Consider the following 17,949-nt stretch of genomic DNA (forward strand, 5'->3'; position numbering starts at 1 on the left):
TTAATAAGAGTGCATTATGAATAAAGGCATATAGAGAAAGCGAGTGGATGAGAGCAAGAGAGATCGAGCGAGATTGTCCTGTTATTTCTGAGTAACTGTATGCAGTAACGAATGAACACTGAATCTCCTTGAGTTTCACAGTAATTGGAAGCGAGGGATGTCGTGCTCTGCATATGTGCCAGAAGCATCACAGACTTTATTAGGAACCATAAAAACACCATTAAAATTCACAACTCAGGGAACCGGGCAGATGAATTACTACTGTTCACAGAAAGTGACCATATTCTACCCCTCTTTCATCTTCCTGTACTGTGGTTATTTTTATTTCTGCTACATGAAGTTATGGCCATCGTTTAACCCTTTATAGTTTGATCTTCTTCACTGGCTACAGGGAAAGCTGAATTACAGGCGAAGGGCTTCATTTTTTTCGCTGTTAATATACCTATCCTATCCCAGCTTATATGCAGAGTCAACTATAAATAAGCCATTTGTAGGTTGATTTCCAAGAAAAAGTGTACATTTTGTGGTTCTGTGGCGCTATCAAAAGAATTTCTCAGTTTGTTTGAGCATCATTACCAACCAAATATAACAACACTGGGGCAACAAGTTGGGTGCGGCTACCTGTTTATTCCTTCCAATGGCAGACATGTTTGAGAAACCTGTTTAAAAATGGTCATTATGTTGGCTTGAAAAACCCAAACATTCTGGTCTACATTTTTTTATTTTTAAGGCGTGGTCACATTTGCCTTTGCATGGCGAAATTCCACTGGCGAAAAAGGCATTGGTGCAGGTTGAGCACATGTGAAACCAACAAAAAACTGTTTGTCGAGCAGCACTTTATACTCTATTTAATAGAAACTCTTTGCTAAAATTATATCCTTTTCCATTGTAAATATTCAATGTATGATCCTATTGGTCAACACAGCGAATTTGCCTGTAAAATTTCACCAAACTTGAACTTCATGCGAAATTTGCATGGGAAAATTCTTTGCCATCGAAAGTCCACCACGCAAAATTCACAATCGGTCAAGTTCCCATTGAAATTACTGCATTTCGCCCGTGGAATTTTGCACTGCGAATGTGAACGTGACAGTGCATTTAGGCTTTTTCCAAAACACCTAAACAAAAAACAGAATTATTAAATGTAACTTCTCCTACAGCTTTCAAGCTACTTCCACCAAATTTGGTACAGACCTTCAGACTGTTCTAAGTTTGTTTTGTATTTTATAACTGATCAAACTTACAATTTTCCCATCACGGGCGAACAAAAATCCAATTGGCTTACATTGATGGACTGCTCCATCCATCCATCCATCCATCCATCCATCCATCCTTTCAAAGAAAAGATTATAAAAATGTTTTTTAAAAGTTAACTTACTTCATGTTGTCCTTTAAGTAACAAATTAGCATGACTCATGGAGAAACTTCCCAAAGCTTGTGTACGGTTTACATGGACACACCCTTTTATTTCCTATCTAGGTCAATACTCCATTGCAGTGTCAATTTACAGTCAAAATAAAGTATCAATAGAAATGTTATATCCATTAGAGACATACATTTAAAGCAGAGAGTGAGACAGATGCCCCAGAAAATAAGGAACAGATGACATCCAAACATTGTTCGCCTTTAAATCACCCATGACAAGAGTTGACACCATCAATGCATTGCCATTCTCAGACAGAGCTAACAGCACAGAATCCATTTGGCCAAAGCACGACACAAGAGTTCAAATGTACAGTATATATTAGTCATCTGCTGCTTTGTCCCACTTTCTCAGTGTATTGAATGAGTTTGTCCACAGTTCAACCATTTCAATGTATTTTCTGTATATTTAAAGGTCTTTACACATCCTTGGCCTTTCACTGAGACATCTTTGCTCTTAAGAGACAGATGGTGGTTGTGAATAACACCCGTACATGTCCATCTAGATAGCTTTTACACAACAACCTCTTTGCTCTCTGTAATGAACAATAATCTTCATTTGAAAGGTACATTAGCAGTCTTCTCCATTGGCTTAAGTGGAAAGCAAGCAAAAATGTTCTTCTGGCTACTGTAAGCTGTAAAAAGATCTCAAAACCTAAACAGCGGAGATGAACAATGTCAAGGTTTCACAAAGAAATGTTCAGAAGACGTCTCCCGCTGTGTTAACAAGAAGTGATGGCAGTCACTGGGACTCAATGATCTGTATATAACAGTAGGGATGCTTGAGTGACTCTAACCATGGCACACGGTTCTAGTTCCTGTTTTGAGGGCGATGAGTGGGGTGGCTGATATCTTTAGCTCAGAGATGAGAGGTTGGACACAAATGTGTGGGACTGATGGATAATTCCTGTTTGGTGTCGTTGCTCCTGTGAATGTCAGCAAACCTGCACGCACACGCACACACACACACACACACACACACACACACACACACAAAGATAAAGACATTAGCGAAATGCATTTTGTGTCATGATCAAAGGAAAAAACTGCATGCATTACCACTTCTTGCCTCGTCTTTTCATGTTCGTTGATCTTGTGCATCTTTTGTTTGTGTTGATTTAGTGAGTGATGATTTTTATATGATAGCTCTCTGAAGAGCCAGTGCTTTGAAAGGCACATGCTTTTAAAAACTGTAAATGGCGGAGGATAAACTATGTTTTTCTTAGTGAAATTATTACTTTGATGCATACAGGCCTTTTTATGTCGACATCTACATGCTGTAGCAATGTGTTGTTTTTTTAAAGAAAAACAAATGCTGTCCCATTGTTCTTTTGAGTGTTAATTCACACTGTTAGAGTAGCCTTCTCCTTCCCCTTTTATAGTTTTCATTTGAATCTATAACATTTCTGTCAAATCATACCTGCTACTACATTTGCTGTTACTACAGTAATGGCACACATTATGTTTTCTCATCTTTTCCTCGTTAGTGCAGTTTATAATGTCAGATCTGTCTGGTTTTATGAGATGTTTGACATTCTCCATAGTGCTTTAAGGTAGAAAATTATCAGTTTAATTCAGTTTTTGTGGTCTATGCCACATAATCCAGACAAGCCTGGATTATGACGCATCCAGTCGTGCCACGCTGTACAACTGGGAAGCACATTTAGCATTGAAAAAGTGCTTTTGGGATAAACCACTAAATGTCTTAAGGGGGATCCCACACACTAGATCATCTTTTATTATCAAGTAAGAGCAGAATTTATTTGAGCTAACCAGTGCAAAGTGGTCATTTATCACAAAATCCTACGACAGGTTCTGCGGGCACCCCTGTCTGCCAAGGGCCCTTAGAATTGTCCTAACCTAAAGTGTCAGAGAAGAACATGCTTGAAATAAAATATGACACAAGTGATGTTTAAAGAAAAAGAAAAAATCAAAGTAAAGATCAATTGTGAGCATCATTATAATCAACCTCTAATTTAGCTTAATTACAAACAATGTGTGAAAATATTATTAAATTGTGTGTATTTAGGATACATAATGATTAACTATGAAATTAGCCTTATCAAGACAAAGGAGTCTTCCCTTTTATTTTAAAAATGTAAAAAATGTAATTTCCATTACAGTCATTTCCACCACTCTATGAAACACAAAACTGAATTTTAGATGTGCTGGAAATGCCACTGTGGTGGGAAAAAGACAAAAATTTCACAAATCTCCTATGGTGCATGTACATACACAAGGGCTGGACTGGGAAGACAAATCGGCCTGGGATTTTACATAGCAAATGGCCCAAAAGTTGTAGTTCGCTGTCCTTTTCGTGGTCCGTTCTGCATAACGCGGCAGCATTTAGCTTATCGCGGCCTATTTGGCCCATTTCGCGCCCATTGCCCGTTTCGCGGCCGACCCACCGGCTTTCTTGGAACTCCCGATGGCTAATCCACCCCTGATCGGCCCCAAAGTGCGTCGGCCCACCGGGAAAATGCCGGTATGCCAGATTACCAGTCCAGCCCTGACATACACTGCTTGATGTTAGACAAATTAAATAAAACTAGGGAGGATGTGATTTTTTTTTTAAAAGACTTTACTTTCTAGAAGTTCACAGTGCTAAAAGTGCCCAAAGTCAAATAAACACCCATATATCTCCTCCATGGAGCATGTACAGTACTGTGCATTCACAAACTCTTGGTTGAAAACCCTGGAGTTAGAGTATAAAAAATTTATATCTGTTCAAACCAGAATTCGTAAATAACTTGTTAATGGGATTTTTAAATCTAACATTCCCCACACATCAAATCAATCTTTAATGGACGTCAATGTAGTTACCAAAATCAGAACATAATTTTATATTCCTGCACATCTCCCATGAATGACATGCAATCTGTAATTGGCTGATTGGTGCGACTTTCTCTTGAGGGTGGTTGATGTAACATACTGGAAATGTAGATAACATTGACATAAACTATAGCAAATCACAATACAGAAACTCCATTTTCTCGTACCACTGTGGATTCTACCATCAAGCCCCAAAATTCTCCCTAGGATTCTTTCACAGTAACTTCCCTTCTAAAATGTTCCTTAAGTGCACACTGTGGCCCTTTTTATAATGGTGCCTTTCTATAAAAATTGTTCCCTTATGACTAGCTTTTTAATAAAGTGCCTTTCCAGTGCAAAAATAAAGGTGTGTTGAACTCAGATATACAGTATATAGCTTAGACTGTTTGAATAACACTTTAGAGGCATACAAAGTTGTTTCCCAATGGACACTTTTAATAAAGGAAAACAATATAAATTCTGTTATTATAACAATATTCAGCATTGTATTCTGCCATGTAATGAAAAGACTAGAAAGCTACTGTTCTAAAAACCCATAACTGACAGGTGCTAATTGCCTCAAGGATTAACATAAATTTAAGCTAATTACTGTCCTCACATTATCCCTCCTGCACTACGATCTACAGTCTTTCCCAAGCCGTGTAGGCTCATCGGGAACCGCTCGAAGCAAGACGAAAAGACAAACAACAGCTGGCATGTGAATATATCTTGTTAAATATAACCAAATCTCATTCTATGCAACCATTACACCATCTGCAACAAACCAAGCGTCTATACAGCGCAACTGTGATCGCCCATTTTTCAGCATAGTTTCTCGCATTCATTTTCCCAAAGAGATTATAAAAAGAGTTTTATGCCATGAACTGAACCTAAGAGTTCTTAGATTAACCACAGCATTAGTTGTTTTAAGTAAAAAATAAAAAAAGGAAAAAGGACATGTGTACTTAAAGGAATATTCTGGGTTTAATTCAAGTTAAGCTCAATCGACAGCATTTGTGGCATAATGTTGAATACAACAATAAATGATTTCGACTCGTCCCTTCTTTTCTTTAAAAAAATAAATAAATCGAGTTTACAGTGATGCGTTTACAATGGAAGTGAATGGGGCCAATTTTTGGAGGGTTTAAAGGCAGAAATGTGAAGCTTATAATTTTTATAAAAGCACTTACATTAATCTTCTGTTAAAACTCATGTATTTTTTCAGCTGTAAAGTTGTCTATATCGTCATTTTTACAGTTGTTTTAGGTTTGTCGACATTACATCTTCATGACAGTAGTTGTAAAACTGGATATAACTACACAGAAAAAGTTAGTAAGTGATTTTATCACACTAAAATCGTGTAACATGCATTTTTATTTTTTTTGTATCTTGTGGCTTTGCTTTTGAAAAAGAGAGTATTTTAATGTTTACAAACTTCCATGGTAAGTGGCTCACTGGAACCCAGATATGTAATTTTTTTAAAGAAAAGGAGACGCAAGTGAAAATACATTTTTGTGGTAATCAATATTATGTCACAAATGCTGTCGTTTGAGCTCAAGGTAGTTTGAGGCCATGTCCACACTAATCCGTTTTAAGTGTCCTAACGTAAACGTTTTCCAATGTTAGTGGTACTTGATCGTTTTTGAAAGTCTTAGTAAATGGTGGAGGTATTAGAGTGTAGGTGGCGCTGAGCTCTTCTGTTTCCATGCTAACAGTACTCACGTTTACATGCACTTAAGAAAATGGTTTATTCCAGGGTTTTTGCAGAAAACAGTGTTCTGAAAAGTCATGCAAACAAGAACACTAATTTCCTTATGCCATTCAAGGGTTTAAGAGAAAGCGGTTTAACACATCCAGGTTTGAATGTGTTTGAAGAGTGCACATGTGCTTGAACAGACCGGATAACAAACGTCATATGATGGAGACCAATAACAATCAAAACAATGGAAATTATTCAACATTTATGGGAGTACAGTGGAAAAGGCACAAAAATTATAAACTGTACCCATTTGTACAAACCAATGTAAAATATTGTCTGTCCTGCACATTCGAGAATATGGGCTTAAGTACACTGGGGGAATCCCAGAGTTTTATGTATGAGGGAAACCCCACAATTAAAACGCAGATCCACTGCAGGTCGCGATAGAAAGGTAAGGAAACAAACAGTCCAACTCTGGAATATCTGGAAATAAAACTAAGCAATAGAGAATAATATAGTGAAGTTTTCCTAGGGTACCATGTTTGTTATTTACACAAGCATCACAGGGAAATTATGTTGCTGTGTAGAAAGCAGCTTACTGACTGAGCTGCATGTATACTGGAGTAAAGAGTGTGCCGCATATACAGTGCATGTAAACCGGAACACTGATTTCTCCCAATAAAGGGTTTGTGATTGTAATAAGCCGCTTTCTGGTGTCCATGTAAACTTAGTCAGTGTCTTCACTGATTGGTGGCAATTTGTACAGGAGTACAGGTAGTGTAGTTCTTCACTGGGAATTAAGCATTTTTTTTAATTTATTTTTTTTAAAGTTGTAATTCTACAGAAGCAATCACCATCATATGGCAGGTTTGTCTTGAAAGGTTGATGAATAAATGGGATTTTTATTCCCAGAGCCCTACAGTTGGGATATATTGAGGCAGATCTGACTTGCAGAGTGCACTGGCTTTTGGGATTTTACTCACGTCCCAAACCATCATCATCTCCTGATCCCCAGAAAACCTGCTGCCCCCGACTGCCCTCTAATCCCGTTTTAGCCCTTCCACTGATCAGGTGAGTCACTCTTAACACAACTTCATCAGCACTGCCGAGGCAACACTGGCCGGATAAATGATAAGATTTCCACTCGATTTCTGCTCTCTCTTATTCCACCTCTGTTACTATCTGTCAGGTTGCCTTAAAGCTTATGCTGCGATAGCAGAGTGGTCACGTTGCTGCTCTGCTATGGATATGCTGGTCGGCGAGTCGATGTCATTGCACATTTGATTTAAAGAAGCTATGATGATGATTTACTACAGAAAAACAAACAGAACAAGATAGAGATAATTCTGTTAGAGCACCACTTACCTCCTCACGGCAGTCTGAAGTCCTTTAAGATGGCTCTTTGGGCAGCGGCTACAACAAAGACAAAGGAAATATTTGTAAGACATTTCAATATATATGAATTGATGCATCAGTTTCATACAGTTTTACAAAATCAGATTACGTTTATTCAATTGTTTATTGCAGGTGCTTTAATCCAAGTTGGCATTAAGCATTCAAGGAATACATTCTGAGAGTAGTGTGTAGGCTACACTGGAATTTAAACCAATGACCTTGGTATTGCTTGCACCATGTGCTACCAGTTGAGCTTCACATCAATAACTGAATGATTAAACTAGAGCTTCCAGAAAGTTCTTAACAAAAAAATCAGAAGTATTACTATACAGGTGAAACTCGAAAAATTAGAATATCGTGCAGAAGTTCATTAATTTCAGTAATTCAACTTAAAAGGTGAAACTAATATATTATATAGACTCATTACAAGCAAAGTAAGATATTTCAAGCCTTTATTTGATATAATTTTTATGATTATGGCTTACAGCTTATGAAAACCCCAAATTCAGAATCTCAGAAAATTAGAATATTACATGAAATCAATAAAAAAAAGGATTTTAAATACAGAAATGTCGGCCCTCTGAAAAGTATAATCATGCATATGTACTCAGTACTTGGTTTGGGCCCCTTTTGCATTAATTACTGCCTCAATGCGGCGTGGCATGGATGCTAATCAGCCTGTGGCACTGCTGAGGTGTTATGGAAGACCAAGATGCTTCAATAGCGGCCTTCAGCTCTTCTGCATTGTTTGATCTCATGTCTCTCATCTTTCTCTTAGCAATGCCCCATAGATTCTCTATGGGGTTCAGGTCAGGCGAGTTTGCTGGCCAATCAAGCACAGTAATACCATGGTCATTGAACCAGGTTTTGGTACTTTTGGCAGTGTGGGCAGGTGCCAAGTCCTGCTGGAAAATGAAGTCAGCATCTCCATAAAGCTTGTCTGCTGAAGGAAGCATGAAGTGCTCTAAAATGTCCCGGTAGATGGCTGCGTTGACTCTGGACTTAATAAAGCACAGTGGACCAACACCAGCCGATGACATGGCTCCCCAAACCAACACAGACTGTGGAAACTTCACACTGGACTTCAAGCATCTTGGATTGTGTGCCTCTCCATTCTTCCTCCAGACTCTGGGACCTTGGTTTCCAAATGAGATGCAAAATTTGCTCTCATCAGAAAAGAGGACTTTGGACCACTGAGCAACTGACCAGTTCTTTTTTTCTTTAGCCCAAGTAAGACACTTCTGACGTTGTTTGTTGTTCAGGAGCGGCTTGACAAGAGGAATACGACATTTGAAGCCTCAGTCCACTCCTTGTGAAGCTCCCCCACACATTTGAATGGCCTTTTCCTGACAATCCTCTCCAGGCTATGGTCATCCCTGCTGCTTGTGCACCTTTTTCTTCCACACTTTTCCCTTCCACTTAACTTTCTATTAATGTGCTTTGATACAGCACTTTGAGAACATCCAACTTCTTTTGCAATTACCTTTTGAGGCTTTCCCTCCTTGTGGAGGGTGTCAGTGATGGTTTTCTGCACAACTGTCAGGTCAGCAGTCTTCCCCATGATTGTGAATTCAACTGAACCAGACTGAGAGACAATTTAAAGGCTCAGGAACCCTTTGCAGGTGTTTTGGATTAATTAGCTGATTAGAGTGTGACACTTTGAGCCTACAATACTGAACCTTTTCACAATATTCTAATTTTCTGAGATTCTGAATTTGGGGTTTTCATAAGCTGTAAGCCATAATCATCAAAATTATATCAAATAAAGGCTTGAAATATCTTACTTTGCTTGTAATGAGTCTATATAATATATTAGTTTCACCTTTTAAGTTGAATTACTGAAATTAATGAACTTTTGCACGATATTCTAATTTTTCGAGTTTCACCTGTATGTCACTGCAATGTTGAAGCTCCTTAATCTGAAGCTACCAATAATTTTAAGTATTTACTTTTTTCTTCTGCAGAACACAAACAATGATTTTTAGAAGAATATCTCAACTTTGTAGGTCCATACAATGCAAGTGAATAGTGACCAGACTTTTCAAGCTCCAAAAATCACAAAAACAGCATAAAAGTAATCCTTATGACTTAAGTGGTGAAATCTATGTCTTCATAAGGGATGTAATAGGTGTGGATGAGAAACAGATTAATATTTAAATCCTTTTTTACTATAAATCTCTTTTATAGTAAAAAAGATTAAAATATGAATCTGTTTCTCACCCAAAGTGATTGTATCGCTTCAGAAGACATATATTAAAACATTGGAGTTGTATGAATTACTTTTCTGCTGCCTTTATGTGCTTTTTGGAGCTTAAAGTTCTGGTCACCATTCACTTGCACTGAAAGGACCTACAGAGCTGAAATATTCTTCAAAAATATTTATTTGTGTTCTGCAGAAGAAAGTCATACAAAGTGTATAAAGTCATTAAAAGTGTAGTTTCTGTAGGTTGGTATACAAATATCATAACAATATCTTTGCTCACACAGTTGTCAGTTTGCACAATACAATGTGACAGGGATGTATACAGACATTTTGAGGGGCAGTGACCTCCCCCGTATACACAAGAGGGCCACCACACGTAATATCCTACCGCTTTAAGATGCTCTGACATGCATCACAACAAATGAAAGAGTTTGTCTGTAATGTTTAGCTAAAAATATAATAATATGAATATATCTCAACAAAAAAAAATTATTTACGCAGTGGTTTTTTTCTCCTCCAACCATGCTGCAGGCTAAAATGAACTTTACACAGACTGTGTGATTGACATCCCTGATATAAATGTTACACAGCTTCTTTATAGAAAATAAAGGTAATTGCAACTGAAACATAAATGTGTTGTGGCATTATATAAACATGTTAATTTACATAAGTGCATACAGAGAAACGTCTGGAGACCTGATTACCAAACAACTGTTGCAAAAGTGTACAAAATAAAAAGCGAAATTTTACCTAGACAAAAAACATCACATTTGATAAATGAATAAATGTACATTTATTTTTCACACAGAGGGGCACCGCAGACCTTTGTGGGCAAAAGGGGCAGTGGCTCAGGCCACCCTTTGCCTCTCCCCTGTCCACATCTCTGCAATGTGACATAAAAATACAAATGTAGCATTTTTTTAAGCAACAGCAGCTACTGTCAAGCTACTAAAAACATTAAGAGTACAAGCTCTTTCCTGTTTGGTATATAATCTCAAATTGCGACAAATTAACCGACCCTGTATTCGACACTTCACTGGGCTTTTTTTGAAGTCTTCACACTCAGAACAAGTTGAAGAAACTTCCAACTTTCCCCTTGCTCGTTCAGTGTTTATAAAAACCTCTTAACCCTCAAGTCTTTGAGTCCCTTGTTGGCAAGCTCATGATACTTGGGCTCACTTTAGTCATTGGCATGCAGAAGTCACTCTAAGCTACTCGTTGGCACCCATGCTGATTGGATCATCACAGCGTCATTTACAATGCTCTTGACTGTGCCCAAAGATTTTATGGGTAGAGTTGGTATTCCAATGCCTGCCTGCCCATATGTCTCTCCATCCTGGAAGCCTGGCATTATCTGTGAAACATTTCACGCAGCGTGTCTGATCTGTCGCACCTCTCCTCAAACATGTCATCTATATGCTAAGCACCCATGCTGCATTGTTGAATGAAAACATCAATGACCAAAAATAAAAAACTAGCAAAAGCAAACAACAGAATTCTGCAAGCAAGTGCTAGCTTTTTGATTAGATTTTTTTTATTCTTCAAGCTCTGAGAAACATTCTTCTTTCTCTTTGAGATGTGAGGACAATTCTGAGAGTGGTATATAAGTCAGTTGCCCACTGTTTGTTTTTTGTCACCATTTTAACGTCTGAGACACATTTAGGGAATCGTTCTTTTTTTTGGAGTAAATTGTGAGTAAATTAAGGCAGAAATTAAAATTTTTGGGTGAGCTATATTATTATATGGCTCTCTGGAATACTCAAATCTGATCAAAGTGAATGGCGCCATCTAGCGGTCTGTTATTGCTCAGTAACAACCGCACATCCACTTATCAGACCGCTCATCCGGGTACTGCGAGCCATCTCTCCTACTTCTCGGATCACTGTGCGATCTCTACAAGTAAGCTAATAAAATAATTCCAACTCAAATCAATGTTTCTTGTCCATTTGATTTTAGCTGTTCAGAGATCTCTTCTCACATTATTACACAATTTTGCGCAAATCAATGTTTCGTGTCCATTTATTTGTGTATTTGGCAAAAAATCTTGTAATAGGCTGGATATTGAGGAGTCAGACGGTCATTTTCACAAATAATCACCAACAGAACTCGTAAACCTGAGGTTGATTTCAGATGTTCAGTGACTTCTTTCTTCTCAAATGACATAATTTCAACACAAATCAATATTATATGTCCATGTGTTTCTTTATTTGGTTAGTAGCAGTGTACTAAGCCGGATAATCTACAGTCAGCCGGTTGTTATCGCAAAATAAAGCCCTTTAGGGGAATACAAGACCCCTCTGCTTCGGGTTAGGATCCTGATCACCCTGTCGGGGTTTATTGTGCGATAACAACCAGCTGACTGTAGATTAATCTCTTACGTATCATTGCGCCTGCAGCAGTATCACTTTTTATTCATTCTGTTTTCTGATGTTTTAAAATGAAAGCATAGTGACAAAAAGTTTTTATTTTTTCAGTGAGCTTTTCATTATTCATCAGAACAGTGAAAACTATAATAAAACATTATTTAGTAAAGGTTTAATAAAACTTTTGTCATGACATTAAGTAGAAAGAAATGAAAAATAAAATTTGTTCTTGTTTTAAAGGGGGGATAACCAAAATAAATTGAGAAACACTGAACTAATGTTAAAATATACTATATAAATATATATAAACTTTAAGTTTAAAAATGTATTAGTAAATGTTGAAATTATATTTAACCCGTGCCATTACTAAGTGCTGTAAATGTATTTTTAGTTCATGTTAACTATTGTAGTTAACTAATGTAAATGAATACAACCTTATTGTAAAGTGTTACCAAAATGAATATTTGATCTTGTTTCTCCAGTAAAAATATCAAAACATCCTTAAAACGAGACATTTACTTCAGAAGCAAAATATAGGGTATTAAGTCTTGTTTTCAGGCAAATCGAGTGATGTATATGCTTAAAACAAGAAACAAACTTATTTCAAAGGGAAAACAAGTTTATAATTATTATCATTTTTTACCTCTTAGCAAATAGTTTAAAGGAATATTCCGGGTTCAATACAAGTTAAGCTTAATCGACAGCATTTGTGGCATAATGTTGATTACCACAACATACCATTTTACGATTGTTTTAGGGTTTACAGTGTTAGGTTGTCATGGCAAGGAAGTTGTAAAATTGGAGATAACTTCAAACAGAAAAGGTTAATAGGCGTTTTTATTACACTAAATCGTGTTAACACACATATTGTTTAAATCTTGTCTATCTTTTTTTATATTTACGAATTGGCCTCATTCACTTCCATTGTAAATGCCTCACTATAACCCATTTTTAAAGAAAAGGAGGAACAGGTAAAAAAATGTAATTTCTTGGTAATCAATATTAAGCCACAAATGCTGTCGACTGACCTTAACTTGTATTAAACAACCCGGAACATTCCTTTAAGCATTTACCTTAATAAATGTTAGATCTCTTCTACATCTTATATCTTAATATAGTTCTGCTTCTCAAGTAATGTTTTAAGACATTTTTACTGGAAAATTGCAGTTTGATGGTGGATTAATTGCCTTTAAAATCAATTTACAAATGGTTTACTTATAGTAGTCTCTGCCTATTAAGATGGGATACGAGAAAGCATTTTAACATGGGAAAAAAATTACACACATCAGCCCTAATATAGATGAATAAAATCAATGCAAATGGAAAGTAGCCCAGTTATTGTCACTACGATGGCTCACTTCTAATGGAATAAAAATCTTTTTTGGGAGAGAGGCAGACTGCAAAGGCCTTGCTCTTGCGGCAAAATTTCTCAAGTGTTTTATGCCCGACTCGATATTGATTTGGTGACACCAACTCTGAAAAACTGGGAAAAACTGCTGAGGCAGCATTTGCATGAAGCACTATTAACTGTTCATGCTAATTAATGGTCTAAAAAGGTGAATGCGGTCTCCTGAGGTAGGAAAGGAGGGAAAGGGATGCAGGAGACCAAAAAATGGAACAAGAAAGAGAGAGAGAGAGAGAGAGAGAGAGAGACAGAATGAGAGAGCTGGTCGAAAGAACAAGCCAATGCTTGTGTCTGCAAACAATCGGCTGAAACAGCTCCTCTGTTTGTATGTTACCACAGGGGACTGTGTTGTGTGACTTTGGCGTGAACGTCGGGGGGCACAGTCTGAGAAAGGGAGAGTAGGTAAACTTGCCTGCTAGCAGAGAGACCCAGATTACAAATGAGTGCTTTGCTAATTGAGAGGATTAGCGATCATTAGCACAAATGATGCTACTGCTCCAGGTGTTAGCGTCACAGGAGGTAAAAATGCGTAATGGAGACAATATAATTAACATCAACAACAATATTTACACTCTGAAAGAGTAAATGTAGCTGTGTTATATCTTTTACAAGCTGCCCCACCACACCATCCCCCAAGAATACTGACAAAACAACCCTACGCCACAATGACAGACATTTTTACAAAACAATTTAGAAAGCTAAAGTGGTTAATTTCTGCCACACTAGCATCACAAAATTTAATTGCAAAATTATTATTGTTCCCCCAAGTCAGCCATTGGATGACCAAACACTTGATCCTGCACCAAACTCACACCATTGGTTGAGCCAATGTTGCTGTGTGCTGGTCAGGAAGTTCAAACAAACAGGCCAGTATTTTTATAGCACCACAGAGACACAGTGTTTCAGTGGAAAAACCCTACAAATGAGTTACTTATACAGTAGTTGCTGCATATTACACAGGGATATAATAAAGTATATTAACAAAGTCCACCACTGATCAGATTAAAATCAATAAATCATAATTCACTATTTTTTTTTTTCAAGAAAAATTTTGTTGTATTGCTTCTGCACTGGAAGCTTCTTTCAGCAAGACAAATTCCTTGTATGTGTAAGCATACCTGGCAATAAAGCTGATTCTGATATTAGCTATACATTTAACAACACTCGCCTCTGGCAAAGTAAATACAGTTTTTAATATATGGGGAATTTTTGCCCTGCACTCTGGTTAATTCCTGAGACTACTACGTACTAGTCACAAAATAACTCTAAAGAAACATTGATGAAGGCATTAGGAAGAGTGCGGCCGTTCAACCTCATGCCGTTTAGTCTGAGATTAGTGATCTTGTAGCTGCGGGAGACCTGCATTAACACACTCGCGTTAGTCTCTATTTCCACAGTAACAGCAGGTGCGTCTACGAATTAAAAGTGATTGTACGTGCCCTGTGGATTGATTAATCTCCACCAGTGGCTGTGAGAGGAGCAATTAAGACAATTATAAATCACTGGCAAACTGCAGGGATGAATCTGATGGGCAAGATAGCATTTATTAATAGATTAGCCTTTGAAAATGACAGCTAAACACGAACAGTCAGCAAATTTTTTTTTTATGTAGCCTATCAGGTGTATTTTGGTGGAGTTGTTTACCCAATTGCTCCCCCCGCGGCATTTTGGGAGAATTTTTGAAAGTGATTGTCCAGTGGTTTGGCCCTCCCAGTGGGGTTTGAAGGTGACCTGCAGGCCACATGCATGCTGATCTCGGTCATGAATGTGCATCAGAGTGCTGAGTGCTGCCCTAATGTCCTACTCTGATCCCTCCCAAATGGTGGCCAATCTCCGTATCTCCGTGATATGCCTCCTCACTTGATTTATTCATTTTATTCGTAGTTTATTATATTATATATGCATAAATATTTTTGCTCCCCTCTCTACTCTTTATTCCAGAGCTTGCCTTACATGTATATTTACATACATACTGAATAGAGATGTACACACACACAACACGACCACACACCTACACTTCACATAATCACATGCAAAACCTGTTTCGTTTGTTTTTGGTTAATTGTTTTGTTTGTCCTGTATTTATGTTGTTGTATTCCTATATTTTGTTCAAATAAAAAAAAATCTCACCCTAATGTCGTTCCAAACTCAAATGAGTTTCTGTGGAAAACAAATGTTTTAATTTTTTTTTATATTCTCACATTTGACATGTAATAAATGTAAACAGTGATTCCAAACTATAAAGGAAAAAAATATTAAAGAAACCACAGTAAAATAAGTTGCTGTTACAATTTTCCAAGTCTTCTGAAGCCATACGATCACATTGTGTTATGAACAAGCTGAAAGTCTTATACAAAATAAAATCTTTGATAAAATTTTAATCTGATCATCACACTAGTTTTTTTTCATTTTGCCTTCCACGTAGAAAAGAAAGTCATATAAGTTTGAAATGTGAGGGTGAGTAAAAATAACAAACCTTTCCTTTAATTCTGTTCACTTGCTTATAGTCTGATCAGCAAAAAAGCATATGAAATCCAATGGTTATAAACCAGTGACATGCTGATACATATGAGAATAGGCAAAATTTCCATTTACCAGTTTTCCCCTTTTTTTTAAACCTTGTGCAACCCTGTGTACACATGCATAAATGTTGTACTTTGGCTTTGCTATATGCAACTCATAATTTAAATGAATTTAAACTGACTGATCTCAGTTTAGAAGAATCTGGCCTGTCAGTAAAGGGAAAAACTTCAAAGAGTCATGTGATAAAAGAACACGGCGGCGATCACAGTGGAGTTTGTCTTTGGGAGAAATGCCAACAAAACTACATCTGGTAAGAAACCTAATACAGTTTTTACATTTAAACCTGTTTGAGTCAAAAGATTGGAGTCTCTAGTTTCATCTGATATGCCATTTTTATATTTGAGCGATTTATCACGAAACGCCACAATGCTAAACACAATGTACACTCTAGTGTAAAAACAGCACACGGTTTTCATTAGAAATCCTATATTTACTGTGCATTTTCACAACAATTGCTTTCAGAGGCTTTATATGGAGTTATGGTGAAAATAAGTTGCATTTCTAACTGTTCTGAGACCACTGCAGACAGACAGCACACTGGAGGTTAAGTCATTTACTAAATAGGGAGCAAGAGAGCATCCTACATCTTTCCTATGAAGCCAAGTGCATTCAATCCTAACTTCCCATCAGAGGTTCAGTTTCAGGCTGCAGATTAAGTTTGAATACCTCAACATGGTTGACAGATATGGGCCAATGGTTATCAGTAATGGTTTTTTTCATGGTTGGCAGTTATTGGACGATGATGGCCATTACTTGTATCAGAATTAATTATGCTAACTTCTGATTGGTAAAATGCTTCAGCACTGGCTATCACTTGTTTGTTTGAAAGTGCAAAGAGAAAACTTTGAGATTTTGTTGCCAAAGTAGAAAAATAAATAATTGTAAAATAAAGGTCAAATCAACTCATTGATTTAAAAAAAAAAAATGTATTTTTGCTTTTACCAATACTCATCATTCCAAAGTAGCTTTTCAGAAATTAGCTGAAATGTTTGTAACATCTGAATACCCAACACTCCTGGAAACATAAACAATTTGATTAAAAAAAATCTGACTTTCTGCGGGAGACCTGCATTAACACCCTCGCGTTAGTCTCTATTTCCACAGTAACAGCAGGTGCGTCTACGAATTAAAAGTGATTGTACGTGCCCTGTGGATTGATTAATCTCCACCAGTGGCTGTGAGAGGAGCAATTAAGACAATTATAAATCACTAGCAAACTGCAGGGATGATTCTGATGGGCAATATAGCATTTATTAATGAAGTAGCCTTTGAAAATGACGGCTAAACAAGAACAGTCAGCGAATATTTCAGACAGTCAGCAAACATTCCATTTTTTTTATGTAGCCTATCAGGTGTATTTTGGTGGAACTCTTCACCCAAAATATCTCACCCTAAGGTCACAACGTCACAATTTATCACAACTTAATCTGGCTGTCCACATAAGAGGGCATCAATTCTTAGGAAAACTATTTACTTTAGAAAACATTTATTTGCATGTGCATTTGGTGCTACTAGTTACAAATAAAAAAGGTAAATGGAAAATGCACACATCAAACATGCTCGGGTCTCAGGAGGTTAAATTGAATTGTTAGAGAAAATCACCTGGTATTGTTACTATAGCAACCAATTTTGCATATTGACTATGAATGGATCCGTTTTCATCGCTTGGAAAATGGCTGTCAAGATAGTCAGTCCTAAAGATCTGATTTGAAAATCAAATCTGGATTTGTATGCAGTGTGAACAAAGCCTTTGAGTCATTTTTCAGGCTTTATCATCAAAGAATTTCAAATAAATTTAAAAGGAAGATAGATTCCCTGCTGTGATTTGCTCTTTTCAAGGTAGTGCTGGAAGACCAGATCACAGTGGATGGAGTTTTTCAACATGCCTTTTCTGTATACTTTTTATTCAGCGCTTTTGTTCTCTTCTCTATGCACGATGCAGTGCTCCCATGACAAAGAGACTTTAATGAAGTGAAGGTGAATAAATTAATTAATACATTAATAGCATAATAAATGAACAGCTATAGAAGGCCATTAAAATATATTGTATCTTTATCCCAGCAGCACA

The 17,949-nt window shown here is 37.0% G+C and overlaps 1 protein-coding gene across 1 annotated transcript in view; it reads right to left on the bottom strand.

Annotated features, from left to right (window-relative positions):
- Positions 1–1,446: 1,446 nt before the first annotated feature.
- Positions 1,447–17,949, bottom strand: part of tafa5l (TAFA chemokine like family member 5, like) — a 70,506-nt gene continuing 54,003 nt past the window's right edge. Inside the window, exons 5-6 of the mRNA XM_052094649.1 lie at positions 7,298–7,345; positions 1,447–2,366 (exon numbers count right to left, since the gene is read on the bottom strand). Of these exons, the coding sequence (XP_051950609.1) occupies positions 7,322–7,345 (24 nt within the window). The 3' untranslated portion in view covers positions 1,447–2,366; positions 7,298–7,321. The remainder of the gene's footprint in view (positions 2,367–7,297; positions 7,346–17,949) is intronic.

The sequence above is a fragment of the Xyrauchen texanus genome, chromosome 27 (assembly GCF_025860055.1).
Source record: "Xyrauchen texanus isolate HMW12.3.18 chromosome 27, RBS_HiC_50CHRs, whole genome shotgun sequence".
NCBI lineage: Eukaryota > Metazoa > Chordata > Actinopteri > Cypriniformes > Catostomidae > Xyrauchen > Xyrauchen texanus.